The sequence below is a fragment of the Hippopotamus amphibius genome, chromosome 2 (assembly GCF_030028045.1).
Source record: "Hippopotamus amphibius kiboko isolate mHipAmp2 chromosome 2, mHipAmp2.hap2, whole genome shotgun sequence".
Lineage (NCBI taxonomy): Eukaryota > Metazoa > Chordata > Mammalia > Artiodactyla > Hippopotamidae > Hippopotamus > Hippopotamus amphibius.
Window position 1 is genome coordinate 35,137,269 of NC_080187.1, and position 15,602 is coordinate 35,152,870.

A 15,602-nucleotide genomic window follows, 5' to 3' on the forward strand; every position below is an offset into this window, starting at 1 on the left:
CCCTGCTGCACCCTTGCCAACCCTCTACAGCCTCTGCCAGGGGCTGGGCCAAGAGGCCTGTCAGCGAGGCTGTTAGAAGGCTAGTGAATCATCGTTCCTCCCCCGTGTATCAGGGCCAGTGGGCGGCCCCTGGAAGCCTCACCTGGCTTTTGGATGGTAGGCAAACATGTCCAGCAAGGAACTTTTGCCAGGAAGAGTTAATTAGAGAGAGGCCCTGACTCCAGGGTCAGACTGGGAGCCCCTCTCTCCTCTGGGCCTTCCCCAACCCTGGGGCTCCCCTTCTAGACAGTGCAAGACAGCCATGAAGATGGTGATGGTGATGATAAGTTGCACTGACACAGAACTTTACAGTTTACAAAGCAATTCCATAGACATGATCTCATTCTTGTCCTCACAACAATCCTGGGAGGTAAGCCTTACTGTTCCCTTTTTACAGGGGAGGAAACTGAGCCTCGAAAAGGTGAAGGGATTTGCATCTAGCCATGGAGCTGGTAAGTGGCAGTATTGGTAAGGTGGGGACCCAGATTTGTATTACAAAAGCAGGAAGAAAAAAGCAGCTAGGTCAGAGTTTAAAACATTTTAAACAAATTCATGGCTCCCTCTTCTGTGTTCCCGTAGCACCTTGTTTAGACCTCTTGAGTGTAGGCCCCACCTGATGGGTTTTTCCAACACCTGGGCCCAAGGGGCAAATACTGAATGAGTGCGTGGTGGAGGTATTTGATGGTATGCATAGCAAGTGTAAAAGAGTTGATATCTAGGCAGCTTAGAGACTTTTAAAAGTCAAATAGAGTTGCTATCCATCTGTCCCTGGCTTGTCAGGAATTGTGGCTCTCAGTTCAGGGAATGTATTGAGAGAATAGAGGACATCTAAGTGTGGGTGGAGTTGCAGCTTTCCCACCTTTTCTGGATAGAACCTCTGGCTAATGGATGGTTCATATTCTTTGAGTACATTCTATTTCAATCCTTTTGTCATTTGTTGGTGTGGAAATCATTTTGTGTCATGGGTAATTGTGGTAGATTATTAATGTTCACCAATATCTGCTTCTCCCCTACGTCATGTCATCTCCAGTCCCCTTGAAGTAAAGTGTGGTCATGTGACTATTTTTGGCCAATAAGTGTGATTAGAAGTGGTGTTCATCACCTGTGGGCTGGAGAGCATTGAGTTGCAGGGGCTTGCTCTTTAGTTCTCTCTTCTCTGGCTGCATTGACTAAGGAGGCCACATGCCAGGATGTTGGAGCTTTATTGGCCTGGGCCTCCGGGAGACTGCTACGAACATGACCCCTTATCAACTGTTATGGAGGCTCGAAGCTAGTGAGAAATCAACCTCGGTGGTATTAAGCTGCTCAGATTTGGGCTGTTTGTTACTGTAGCTTAATCTAGCCTATTCTGACCAATACAGTCATCAATGGAGCAATTTGTATAGTACATTGAGTGCTTAGTCAATTTTTAAAACATAACTTTCAGCTTTTGGAACAAGATTTAAATTTTTTGAAGACATTTATAATTGCACAATCTAGTAGAAAATAAAGCTTGATTTAGATTTTCTTCCTTAAACATCCTGTATCATATATACTTCAGAAAATGTTTTTAAGAGCTTCATTGAGATATAATTGAAATATGATAAACTCCACATATTTACAGTGTATAATTTGATAAGTATTGACGTGTGTGTACCTGTGAAACCATACTCCAATCATGATAGTGAGTATGTCCCTTACCCACAAAAGGTTTCTTTTGTCCTTTTGAAACCCCTCTGTCCTATCCCTAGTCACCAGGCAGCCATAGATCTGCTTTTGTCTCTGTAGCTTAATTTGCATTTCCTAGAATTTTATATAAATGGTATCATATGGTATGTGCTCATTTTTGTCTGTCTTCTTATAACTTAGTATAATTCTTTTGAGATTCTTACAGATTGTTGAATATGTCAATAACTCATTCTTTTTATATTGCTGAATATTATTCCATTGTATGGATAGAGCAGAATTTGTTTATCCATCCTCTACTGATGAACTTTGGTTGTCTCCAGTTTTGGGTTATTAGAGTAACATTATCACGAACATTTGTGTACAAGTCTTTGTGCTGACGTGGGCTTCCATTTCTCTTGGGATACCTAGGAAAGGAATGGCTGGATCATATGGTAGTTGGTGTATGTTGAACTTTCTAAGAAATTGCCAAACTGTTTTCCAAAGTAATTATAGCATACATTCCCACTAGAGATATATGGAGAGTTCTGAGTCCTCCACATCCTTGCCAAGACTTGGTATGATTAGTCTTTTCGTCTTTTTAACCTTAATCATTTTAATAGGTGTGCAGTGTATCTCGTGGTTTTAAAAATCGTGATAAAATACACAGAAACATAAAATTCACCATTTTAACCATCTTAAAGTGTGCCGTCCAGTGGCATTTAATATATTCACAATATTGTGAACCATCACCACTGTGGTTGCAGAATATTTTCATCACCCCCAAAAGGAAACTCCATATTCATTAAGAAGTCACTCCTGATTCCCTCCTCCCCCAGTCCCAGGCAACTGCTAATCTGTTTATTGTCTCTATAGATTTGCCTGTTCTGATATTTCATAATGGAATATGAAATAAATGGAATAATGCAACATGTAGTCATAAAGGACTTCTTCCACTTAGCTTGTTTTTGAGGTTCATAGTGTTAGATAGCATGTATCAGTACATCATTCCTTTTTTTTTCGTTCCTTTTTGTGTCTGAATAGTATTCCATTGTATGTATGTACCACATTTTATTTATCCATTCATCAGTTCATGGACACTTGGGTTTCTTCTACTTTTTGGGTATTGTGAATAGTGCTGCTATGAACATTTGTGTATAGCTTTTTACAAATTTAAAATTTTATTGTGGTAAGAACACAACTTGAGATCTACCTTCTTAACAAATTTTGAAGTGTATAATACATCATTGTTGACTCTAGGTACTGTGTATAGGTGTTTGAGTATCTATTTTCAGTTGTTTTAGATATATATGTGGGAACGGAACTACTAGATCATATGGTAATTTTAATTTTATTTATTTATTGGATTTATTTATTTTTTTATTGGCTGTGTTGGGTCTTCATTGCTGCACACGGGCTTTCTCTAGTTGCTGAGAACAGGGGCTACTCTTCATTGTGGTGCATGGGCTCCTCATTGTGGTGGCTTCCCTTGTTGCGGAGCATGGGCTCTAGGCATGTGGGCTTCAGTAGTTGTGGCACATGGGCTCAGTAGTTGTGGAGCACGGGCTTAGTTGCTCCACAGCATGTGGTATCTTCCTGGGGCAGGGCTCGAACCTGTGTCCCCTGCATTGGCAGGCAGATTCTTAACCACTGTGCCACCTAGGAAGTCCCATACGGTAATTTTATGTTACATTTTTTGAGGAACCACCAAACAGTTTTCCACAGTGGCTTGTATCATTTTACATTCTCACCAGTGAGGCATCAGTGTTCTAATTTCTCCATATCCTCACAAACACTTGTTATTTTCCATTTTTTTGGATAATAACCATCCTAATGGGTGTGAAGTAGCATCTCATCGTGTTGCCTTTGTTTTTGAACGATAATTTCACTGCATGTAGAATTCTGGGTTGGCAGTGTTTTCTTTCAGATGTTAAAGATTTTGCTGTACTGTCTTCTAGCTTGCATTGCTTTCAACAACAAATGTGCCATCATCTTTGTCTTTTTTCCACTGTATATAATGTGTCTCTTTCTCAGAGTACTTTCAGGGTTTTTCTCTGTCATTTGTCTTGAGCAGTTTGATTATGATATGCTTTGGTGTAGTTTTTCTCGTGTTTCTTCTGTTTGGGATTCAGTTGGCCGCACGGATCTGTATATGTAGAGTTTTCAATATAATTGGAAAAATTTTGGCCATTTTTTAAACAGATTTGTTGAGATATTTGTATAACACATAATTAAGCCATTTAAAGCATACAATTAAATGTATATTATTATCTATGTGAATGATGCACGTTCATCTCCACAGTCAGTTTTAGAGCATTTTCATTATTCCAAAGCGAAACCCTGTTCTTTTTACCCCCCCGCCCCCACTACTAATCTACTTTTTGTCTCTATGGATTTGCTTATTTTAGACATTTCATATAAATGGAATCATACAATATGTGGTCCTTGGCCATTATTTCTTTTAATTTTTTTTTTCGGTCCTTTCCCCTTTTTCTCTCTTTCAGGTACTCCCATTTGTTTTAAAATTATTTTGAAAATTGTATTTCAGTATAATTATTGATAGTTTCCATTGTAATCCTTTATATTTTATGCATTTAAGTATATCATTATAAGATTCCATAGGCTCTGTTAGACTGCTAGAGAGGTCCTTGGCACAAAAATGTTGAACAAAATATTCTTATTCTAGATAGTATTATAGATGAGTGTTTTTCAAAGAAAGCTATTCCTCAGGATATTAATAGTTGCTGCGGTAGAGGTATTCTTTGCACAGATAAGCTTGGGAAACACTTGAGTGAGACAACATTTGATATCTTTTTCTGTTGGATTTCTCAGAGCATTTTATTTGCTAAAATGCTTTGTGTATGTCATAGAGGAGATATGATGTACATTTTCCAAATCCAGTGTAGCACATAGTATGCACTTTTAAAATTTGTTATTAAAAAAATCCTCTAGTAATATCTAGTTTAATGAATTCTACAAATGAAGTGCTCCAGAACAGAAATCCCATAAAAAAGGATGTGAAATACATTTAAAATATGTATAAATTTAAAATACATATAAATGTTTCTTAAATTAAGCGTAATAGTCTAATGGACGCATTTGAAAGGGCAAAAAATGTCATGAATTCCCCAGTGTTGACTTAAATATATTTTAGTTTAATGTAATTTCGATATGTACAGATATAAAATTAGATATAACCTCCTTATAAGTAATAAAACCAAAACATCTACAAATTAAATGTAATACTACAAAACCCATCAAATCCAGGCTAATGGCATTTAATGTGTTGAATTTTTTTTTCTTGCCGACACTAAACAGTTATTTGCAACGCTATTCTGGGGCTGACCTTTTAAGGGGACAGATTCTTTTGAGTATGTCATGCTTATACCACTGTGTGTGTGTGAGATGACTTAGTTCTCCCACAACCTTTCTGTAAGCTTGCTTCTTTTTTTTAAATTTATTATTTATTTATTTATTTTTTTAAGCTCTTTATTGGAACATAATTGCTTTACACTCTTGTACCAGCTTTTGAGGTACACCAGAGTGAATCAGCTGTATTTATACATATGTCCCCATATCCCCTCCCTCCGTGACTCCCTCCCACCCTCCCTGTCCTGGCCCTCCAAGGCATCACCCATTATCGAGCTGATCTCCCTTTGTTATACAGCAACTTCCCACCAGCTATCTATTTTCCATTTAGTAGTGTAAATATGTCTATGCTACTCTCTCACTTTGTCCCAGCTTCCCCTTCACTCCCCGCACCCCCAACCCCGTGTCCTCCAGTCCATTCTCTGCATCTGCATCCTTATTCTTGCCCTATCACTGGGTTCATCAGTACCATTTTTTTAGATTCCGTATATGTGAGTTAGCATACAGTATTTGTTTTATTATTTACTTTTATTTATTGGCTGTGTGGGTCTTAGTTGAGGCATACGGGCTTCTCAGTGCAGTGGCTTCTTTTGTTGCGGTTTCAGCAGTTGTGCACACAGGCTCAATAGTTGTGGCTCCCGGGCTCTAGAGAGTAGGCTCAGTAGTTGTGGGGCACAGGCTTAGTTGCTCTGGCGTGGCATGTGGGATCTTTCTGGAGCAGGGATCAAACTTGTGTCCCCTGCATTTGCAGGCAGATTCTTAACCTCTGCGCCACCAGGGAAGTCCCTATAAGCTGGCTTCTACAGGCCTGTGATAGTTTCATCTTCAGTTAATATCTTGGGATTAGGTCTGCCTTGTTTTTCTCATTAACTATTGTAATTAAACTGCTGCTGCCTGGTTCCAGTTCCATCATAAAAGTGCAAACATGGGCATAGTGATGGTTAATTTTATGTGTTAACCTGACTGGGCCATGGGGTGCCCAGATATTTGGTTGAACATTATTCTCGTGTTTCTGTGAGGATGTTTTTATATGAGATACACACTTAAATTGATAGACTGAGTAGAACAGATTGCCATTCCTAACGTGGGTGAACCTCATCCAGTCGGTTGAAGGCTTGCCTAGAATAAAAGGGCTGACTTTTTCCTGAGCAAGAGAGAATTCTGCCCACCTGTCAGCCTTTGAACCAGAACTATACCATCAGCTCTCTTGGTTCTTAGGCCTTTGGACTTGGACTGGAACTAAACCGTTTGGCTCTCCTTTGTCTCCAGCTTGCTGACTCACCCTGTAGATCTCTGGAGAACCCTGCCTAATATAAGCACTGACATCATGTGGCAGTAGTCAGGGATAGGGTATAATTTTTTAGTATTAAGTATGTCCTGTGAAATATCTGGGATGTATTTATACTAAAAAAGTATTTGTCGTTCATATGAAATTCAGATTTAACTGTGAGTCCTGGATTTTAACTGGTAACCCTACCTCTAGGTGAAACCGCCCACCACAGCACTGCACTACCCAGGAGCAAAGTGACAGACCGTGGACCTTGTGCTCCAGATCTCCTTGCACTGCACCACCAGAGAGAAAAGTTGGCCCTAAGGATCCAGCTTCAGGGCAGATGGCCCCTCCCCAGAAGCCTTCACAGAGAACCCCAGCGCCAGCCACTTGAGAGAACAATCCCCAGGGGCTCACTTTGTGGTTTCTGCCCCCCTTGCCAGCACTGAGGAGAATTGTTGTCCACTAGCCATGTTCTGTCTGCAGCAATCTCCCTTTCCCTAGAAGACCCTCAAGACTAACCCTAAGATGCCTCAAACACCCTTTAACTTCCGTCATCTCCAGAAACCCAACTCTTCAGGGCAGTGGGACCCTAATCCCCGTGTTACTCTGAACAGTCTCTGATCTGACTCAAGCTCCCACCCCTTCCAGCACTCCCAAATTCTTCCTCTGTGGGTTTGGGAACTCATGGCCTTCAGTTACACTCAGCCTCTTCTTTGAGTGCTCACTTCCGTTTCTGTAGCAAATGAAAGCTGGGTGTCTGCTTATGGCACTCTTTCTTCTGCAACCCTTTCAAGTGGAGGATGTTTTTCCTCTTAAACTCTGGGTACCTGAGGGCCTGGAGGTGAAGTAGGTGGGGTAGGTGAGGTAAGTGCGGTGGGTTAGGTAGGGCCTCCTTGCTTTCTGTTGTTGATTCTAAATCCAGTTCTTCTCCTTTCCTTCAAAACTCCACTTCCTTGAAGTTCACATGAACCCACTCTTTACCCACATTCACTAATGTCTTTAGCACTGACACACGGTCTTCCTGTCTGTCCTTTCTCCTGATACCGTTCCTGGTGACTTCAGCATCCACGTGGATGAGCCATCTAACATGTTGGCCTCTCAGTTCCATGCCTTTCTTTGATCTTCTCCTCTGTGATCTCCTCCTTTGATCTATCCCACCGCAGCCACCCACATTGCTTTGTCACACCCATGACCATGTCATCACCTAAAACATAGGCATCCCGCTCTCTGACCACCATCTCCTCTCATTCCAGCTCCCAGAGGGTAATGTTTCTACGCTGTCTCATCAGGACTTCTAATATACTGCCCCTCCCACTTTTTCACCATCTGTCATTTTCCTCATGTGCTCACTTTCTTCCTTAACCAGCACTTATTTCTGTGGTTCATTGTCATGACTACTCTTTTCAGACACTCCTAATTCCCTTATTTCACTCTTCTTCCTTCATATTTGCTCTCTGCTTGAAGCCTGCATATCTTCCTACTGCATACCTGAACTTGAGCATAGGAGAAACGATACACCCAGACCAACTGGTTTCACTTTAAACTCATGACAACAAATCTCAAATGAGCACTCAATCCTGTTCAGCAATCCTACCACCCTTCTCAAAGCATTTGCTTCCTATTTCCCAAAGACAATGATTTCACATCTTTACCTCCTTCCTCCCCCACTCATTGGGAGGGCCTCTCAGGAGGGGCCATCCATTCCACACCCCTCCCACATCCTCATCTGATGACCTCATCACCTGTTTCATTGATAAAATAGGAAGCGGTTACAAAGGAATACCCTTATCTTCTCACCACACCCCTTAATCTGTCTAAATTTGTGTTTCTCTTTCCTGCTTGCCTTCATATTGCTACGGATGAAGTGTCCCTACTTTTACCAAAAGATGCTCCTTTTACTTGGGAGCTGAATCCTCTGGCCCCTTGTTTTATCAGTTCTCCCATCTCTGCTACAATTCTCCCATCTCTGCTGCATCCCCCGTTTCTTTCTCTCAAGTCAGATCATTCCCAACAAAATGCATACCTATTCCATCATCTCCACTGTCTGCAGAGCCTTTCCTTTACTCCATGTCTTCCTCCAGCTGATGACCTATCTCCCTGCTGTCCTTCACAGCAGCCTTTCCCATGGACTTATCTCCCGTCTCTTCTTCCTCACTTCCTATTTCTGTTCAGCCCTTTGTGATTGGGCTTCTCTTCTCTCCAGTCCACTGAGACTGTTTTTGATGAGGTCACCAATAACCTCCAGTGATCACTTCTCTGTCCTTACTTGATCTCTCAGCAGCACTTGATGCAGTAGACCACTCCCTTCTTGAAACTACTTTCTTCACTTGGTTACTGGAATATCAGATGCTTTTGGCTGTCCCTTTGTGGTCTGTCTAGCTGGTGGCCTCTTTTGCTGCTTGACTTCCAAATGTCAGAGTGCTCAAAGTTTTGGCCGTAGTCCTCTTCTCTAGCTACTTCTCTGTTGGTGATCTCCACTGGTCCAAAAGTTTGAATACACTCTGTGCAGCCATGTCTCCCCAGACTCTCTCCAGCTCTGTCTGCCTCTTAGAACTTGACTGAGAAACATCCAGCCTCATATTGAGTACCTCCACTTGGATGTTTAATAGGTGTGTCAGACTTGTCCCAAATCAAACTCTTGGTTCCTCCCAACTTCAAGCCTGTTCTTTCCTCAGCCTTTCCTATTCTGGTAAATAATATTTGTTCATACAGGTTATCAGGCCTGAAACCTTGGGTATATTTTTGATTTCTTGATTTTCTCACCCCTATACCGAAGTCCCGTTGAATGTCCCTCTAGAACTAATCAAGAATCTGGAACGGTTCCTCGTCATCACTGTTACCATCTTCAACCCAGCCAACATCAACTCTCACGTGGATTGCTGCAGAGGCCTCTTCACTGGTGTCCCTGCCTCTGTCCTGTACCCCTGCTCTCTATTTTCTACCCAGTAGCCAGAGTGATTATTTAAAAATATAAATCAGATTATGCCAGCTTTTCTGCTTAAAATACTTAAATGGTTTTTCAGAGTACCAAGAATAAAGTTTAAACTCCTTATCCTGGCCTACAAAACTCCCTGTGACCTAGCTCCTGTGTGCTTCTCCAGTGTCTTTTTGAATCAGTCTCTTCCTCATTAGTTATGCTGGCCTTCTTTCCATCCTTTGAGCACAGGTTATTTCCTGACTTAAGGCTGTTGCACTAGCTGTTCCCTCTGCCTGGAACTCTCTTACTCCATATCACTCCTCAGCTTTCCCTGACGCCCAATCAGAAGGAGTCATCCAGATAATGTGAATCACATCATCCTGCTTTAATTATCTGCACAGCTTTTACATCTGCCTAACAGTTTCTTATTTGTTACACATCCTGCTAGGATGAGAGCCCTGTGAGAGCAGGAATCTTGTTTGCCTTATTCACAGCTGTATTCCCAGTGCCTAGGTCAATATCTGGTACAGAGTAGACATTCAGTAAATATCTCTAAATGAACAAGAGAATAAATGAATAAACATGCTAGAGTAAAACAATCATGTGCTCCATGACAAGTATTAAGACTTGGAAGACTTTTCTTGTGCTCTAGTATGAGGCTTGTGAAGTTCTCCTATAGCTGTTACTTCCCCATCTCATGCCTGTCTCAGTGGCAGACATGACCAATTCATCATCAGCTTTTTCCTGATGATCCTGGTGGAGGTTCTACAATCCTTTGCAACTTCAGGTGGCCATCATTAATCCATCTGAGCTGGCAGAGAGGATGAAATCCATTTGTTGTTCCAGCTGATCTGTGGTCTAATTTGCTTTACAGTAGTAGAGTGTCTGAAGCTTGGCTTTGGAAGGTTGGACACTGTTGGCGAAGATAAGGTAATGATATGGCTTTGGATCTGTTTGTTCTGTTCCCTGATCTCAAGTATTGACATTAATTCTTTGGTAGGATTCCTGAGCTGGTGGTTGGGCTCTGCAACGAGGAGTCTTCAATGCTGGGTATGGGTCAGTTGGAGTGGCCTATAGCAAGTCATGGTGTGATTGTGCAGGCTGGTGGGGGAGCCTAGAAGTAACATTAGAGCCTTCAGGTGGGCAGGGCCAGGCTTAGCCCCAGAAAGTCATGACTCCTGACCTCAAGGGGAAGCATTTGGAGATGGTATTTTTAGAACCAAGCAAGGAAGTGTATATTGAAAAGGTAACCTGACACCCACATGTGCAAACACTGGGGAGAGCCACGCTCCTGTTGGAGCAGGTTTGGAGGTGAAGATGGTATGGATTTGGATATGTTGAGACTGAGGAAAGGTTTGGACTGGGGTTAGAGATTTGAAGGTCATCAGCATCCACCTAGTAGTAGAAGCTGTGATGTTAGATGAGATCACTCCGTAGGTGTGTGGCCATAATGGAGTCATGATCCTTGATCACGGCCTGGAGCCCTGAGCTTTATGAGACTCTGACATGTATCTGTATGATCAAAACTAAGTCATTGAGTACTGGTCCCAGTGGGAACCAACAATCACTGATGTGATCCAAGATGGGGGGATGAATGAATGAATGAATGAGCACATCTAGCAACAGGTTCAAAGTCTTCAGTCTCAGCCAGGCTCTTAGTGCCACTTGTTAATATTTTTATCCATTCTTCTGCTTCTTTCAACCTTTATTCATACCCCATTTTTAGTTTCCCACAGGCTTCTCTGTGTGCCCTACTTCATGGAGAAATTGAGACCATTAAGTGTGAACATCTCTGTCTTCCCACTTTCCTGCCCTCAAATCCAGCATCACTCCCTTCATCTCATCCTCAGAGTGCCCTTCATTCTTTTCAAGGCCAATATGTCCACCCATTCCTTCCAGCTCTCTCTAGGACCTTGTTCCAACAATTATCTCCTCTCCTGTATCTGCCATTCAACTTGTTTACCAGTCTTACCAAAGTTCTTCAAGGAGTGGTCTAAAATCACCATTTCTACTTCATCACTGCCTGTTCACGCCTTGACCCACTCTACTCTGCTTCCTGCCCCCACCCTAGGTTTCCTTAAGGATACCAAGAACCCCTAATAGCCAAACCCATTAGAAACGATTCAGTTCCTATCTGATTGGACCTCTTTGCTGCATTGGACAGTTGAGGAGCCTCTCCTTTTGGTACTGTTCCTTTGGAAAACACAGCACTGAAATTTTCCTGTTTCTACTCTTACTTGTCTCCTTTGTGGGCTCCTCCTCTTCTGTCCTTTCCTTAAATGTTGTGTGCTTCAGGATCCATTCTTGTCTTACAGCTCTTGTCACTCTACAGACTTTCTTTGAGTAATCTCATCCACTCCTGTGGTTTTAGCTACTGTCTGTATGCTGAGGAAGCACTGGAGTACTATGGCAAGGACACTCAGTGGCTTCAAATTGATTAGGAGAGCAATTCTTTTTTTTTTTTTTTTATTTTTTACAATAAACTGCATATATTTAGAGTGTACAATTTGGTGTCCCAATCTCCCAGTTCATCCCCCCCCCAACCCTCCCCGCTTTCCCCACTTGGTGTCCATATGTTTGTTCTCTACATCTGTGGCTCTATTTCTGCCTTGCCAACAGGTTGATTTCTACCATTTTTCTATAGTCCACATATATGTGTTAATATACAATATTTGTTTTTCTCTTTCTGACTCACCTCACTCTGTATGACAGTCTCTAGGTCCATCCATGTCTCTGAAAAAGTCCCAGTTTCATTGCTTTTCACAGCTGAGTAGTATTCCATTGTATGTATGTACCACATCTTCTTTATCCATTCATCTGTCGATGGACATTTAAGTTGCTTCCATGTCCTGGCTATTGTAAATAGTGCTGCAATGAACATTGGAGTGCATGTGTCTTTTTGAATGATGGTGTTCTCTGGGTATATGCTCAGTAGTGGGATTGCTGGGTCATATGGTAGTTCTATTTTTAGTTTTGCAAGGAACCTCCATACTGTTCTCCATAGTGGCTGTATCAGTTTACATTCCCCCCAGCAATGCAAGAGCGTTCCTTTTTCTCCACACCCTCTCCAGCATTTACTGTGTGTAGATTTTCTGATGATGCCCATTCTCACTGGTGTGAGGTGATACCTCATTGTAGTTTTGATTTGCATTTCTCTAATAATTAGTGATGTTGAGCAGCTTTTCATGTGCCTCTTGGCCATCCGTATGTCTTCTTTGGAGAAAGGAGAGCAATTCTGAACTCCGTGCTTAATTGACAAGAGAGCTGGATTGAAAGCAACTCTGGTTAATGTTTCATCCCCATTGCTTTCTGGATTAGATCCTCTTGTGACTATTTTGTGTTTTCATATCTATTAAAGTTGTCCACCTAGTGATGACCTGTAATCCTTTACAGTCTTGAGATACCATTTCCTCTTTATTCTTAGTTGATATATAGGATTTTGGGGGAATTCCCTGGCGGTCCAGTTGTTAGGACTCTGTGCTTCCACTGCAGGGGGCCTGGATTCAATCCCTGGTTGGGGAACTAAGATCCTGCAAGCTGTGAGGCACAGCCAAAAAAAAAGGATTTTTATAATTTGAAAGTATTTATCTGTTCTGTTCTTGAAGGACATGGGGTAGGACACCAAGGCACCAAGCTGATTATCACACGCTGAGAGCTCACACAGTGAAGATAGGAGATTGCCCTGGACTAATGTCTCTGCATTAGGAGTGAAGGATGCCCCACTTCAGATCCTCTTGGCCTCACTATCTCTTCTTATTCCAGTGGCTGCTACAGTTACCAGCTTTGTGTAGATGCTTATTTCATATAGGCTTATCCTGGCAGTGTCTCACTCAGGCCCACGTTGCATGTCTTTCTCCTCCCACCCTGGGATTTCCCCATTGACCTTCCTGTCAATTTGATGCCCATACATGCACAACCCAGAAATACGGGGGAAATTAACACTCCATAGGAGAAAATTCAACCACTGAATATAGTCCTGAGAGTAGGGCAACCAACTCATCCTGGTTTGCCTGGAACTGTCCCAGTTTCAGCACTGAAAGACCCATGTCCTGGGAAATCCCTCAGACCTGTGAAGACCAGACAATTGACCACTCTACCTGAGATGTAGATTGCATGGGGACATTTTCATGAGATTGAATAATGAGGTGCATCTAGCGGTAGCCTGCTCTATAACACATGCTTGTATTAGCCCTCCCTCCTTCCTGCTTCACTCCCCCTGTCCCTCACTCCTGACCTCTAATAAAAGAGTAGCTCCTAAGCCCCTGACTCATGTTCTGCTTTCTGGGGAGCCCAGGCTAACTCAAAGGAGTAGCCTGACTCCTACTTTCACTATAGCCCCAGGTGTCATGGCTGTGGGAGGAGGATTGTGAATTCTTTTAAGGAGGAAGAAGTTTCTCTGGAAATCACATGTTTTATTATTTGCGCCTATCCAAGGCCTTGTCTTCCAGCCATGTGAGCTGTGTCTCTGTTAGCCCTTTCCTCTCACCCCCCGAGCTGCACTTTTTTGCTCAGTAACACTGTACCATGTGTAGTTCCCTATTCATGCCACGCTGCTGCAGACCCTGGGCTTCGTTCATGCCCGGGATGCCCTCTGCCTTCTTGTGAGCAACTCCTGCTCATCCTTCATGATTCAGGTCAGACAACACCTCCCCCAGAGCCTGCCAACCTTCCCGGCCAAGCCTGGGGAGAGCTCCATCCTCTCTACCTAGCCTATCTCTAGAAATTCGTTTCCATATTGTTTTCTATCCTCTCTGTTCACTTTTTAAATGTGAATTCCCTGAAGGCAGCAATTTTATCCTGTTCCCTCCATATCCCAGCACTTGTCATACTCCCTGCTCAATACAGATTCGTTGAATGAATGAATGCATTTCCCCAGCAACCCTGTGAGGCCAGCTGTGGCAGCATCCTTTCCATTTAAAAGGTGATACAGTTGAGGCTTGGAGAAGGGAAGAAGGCATGTAGGAGGTTAGAAGCAGAGCCAGGTCAAGGGTTCTTTCTGCCACATCAGTTGTCTCTCTAGATGAAACATTTATGGCTTTTCCAAGCACTGTAAGCAGGGGGAAGCCAGGGGCTTAGAAGCACACACAAAGTGAAACTCCGAGGGGCCCTTCTAGCACAGTCCTTACCAATGTTCCCACGTGGGTGCTTGGAAAGCAAGCCCCGAGTTCCACTGCTGCCCTGACAGCTCCTCTGCAAGACTGCAGCACTCTTCCTGCTCTGGTTTTCAGCTCTCCCTTTGTTTTGCTCTTGGAAATACCCTTGCTTTCCTGTGACATTTCCTGTGTATTTCAAATGACTAAAACAAATATTACCCAGCGTTTCTGGGTGTTTTGCAGCAGGGAGTTTTCAGGTTATTTAGCCTGCCTCTTTGTCAGTGGCCCTTCTTCCTAGGTTTAGCCTTCATCTCCTCCACCACTTCCACTCTGTCTTGGTGTGGTTTCTCCATCATGAAGGGCAGTTGTGTAGAGAAAACTAAAGGGTTACCTCTCTTGACCCTGAAGTTGCTGCTGAAGCCACTAAGGAAAGGCTTGATCTTGGGGCTGAAGGATTTGTAGCTGGGGCTTTCCGAATCTGGGAGGATGCTGTGCACTGTCCTGTGGGAGGGTGTGGGCAGGTATTGGGAGGAGAGCTTCACCCCAGCTGGGTCCTCTCTCTCAGCCCAGCTCCAGGCGTTGGCTCTTTACTGCCTACACAACCAAGCCCAATCCCCTTGGCCTGACCTTATGGCCTTTGCCACCTGGCTCCATTGACTCTCCAGCCCCACCTCCCCCTTCAACCAAACATATGATCCACGTGCTATTACTCAGACACAGCCCACCTTCCCTGCCTCCAACTTTGCCTCTTGCTGTCTCCTCATCCCAGGGCACCCTTTCCCCAGTGTTTTGCTCCCAGGTCTTCTCTGTTCTCCAAAGGTCAGGTTCAATATCACTACCCAGGAAGGTGAGGTCACTGTTTCTGTCCCCTAGGTCCCCATAGCCCATCTCTGGGCCTCTCTATGGCCCTGTTGGCCCCACTTTACTGTGGCTGGGGTCTGCATCTGTACAGCCTGGGGAGGAGCACCTCCAGCTTACTGCATGCCTGTCAGTGCTCAGCACACCTAGCTCACAGAAGGTGCTTGGTACATTTGTGTGGAACAGCATGCTTCTGGTCCCTGGGCGATGACCATCTCATGGTGACCCTGAACTTGATGGTAGGTGACCACTGAGGCTGCTCTCCATTTTCTCATCCAGCACTGGGGCTGAAGGCTCAAAGGCAAAGGAGAGAACACAGCTTTGCTCTGAATGGAGGAAAGTTTAAGGCTTTCATGTTCTGGGTCCTGGGAGGAGACAAGATGCCATGTCCTAAAAGATCCCTCAGCCT

The 15,602-nt window shown here is 43.4% G+C and overlaps 1 protein-coding gene across 4 annotated transcripts in view; it reads left to right on the top strand.

Annotated features, from left to right (window-relative positions):
• XPA (XPA, DNA damage recognition and repair factor) overlaps positions 1-15,602 on the top strand; it is a 182,921-nt gene that overhangs the window by 51,149 nt on the left and 116,170 nt on the right. For all 4 annotated transcript variants that reach the window (XM_057720167.1, XM_057720165.1, XM_057720166.1 and 1 more), the window contains exon 2: positions 437-491. Coding sequence is in view for 1 of the 4 variants with exons in the window: in XM_057720165.1 (XP_057576148.1) it covers positions 437-491 (55 nt within the window). In the remaining 3 variants the exon portion in view is untranslated. The remainder of the gene's footprint in view (positions 1-436; positions 492-15,602) is intronic.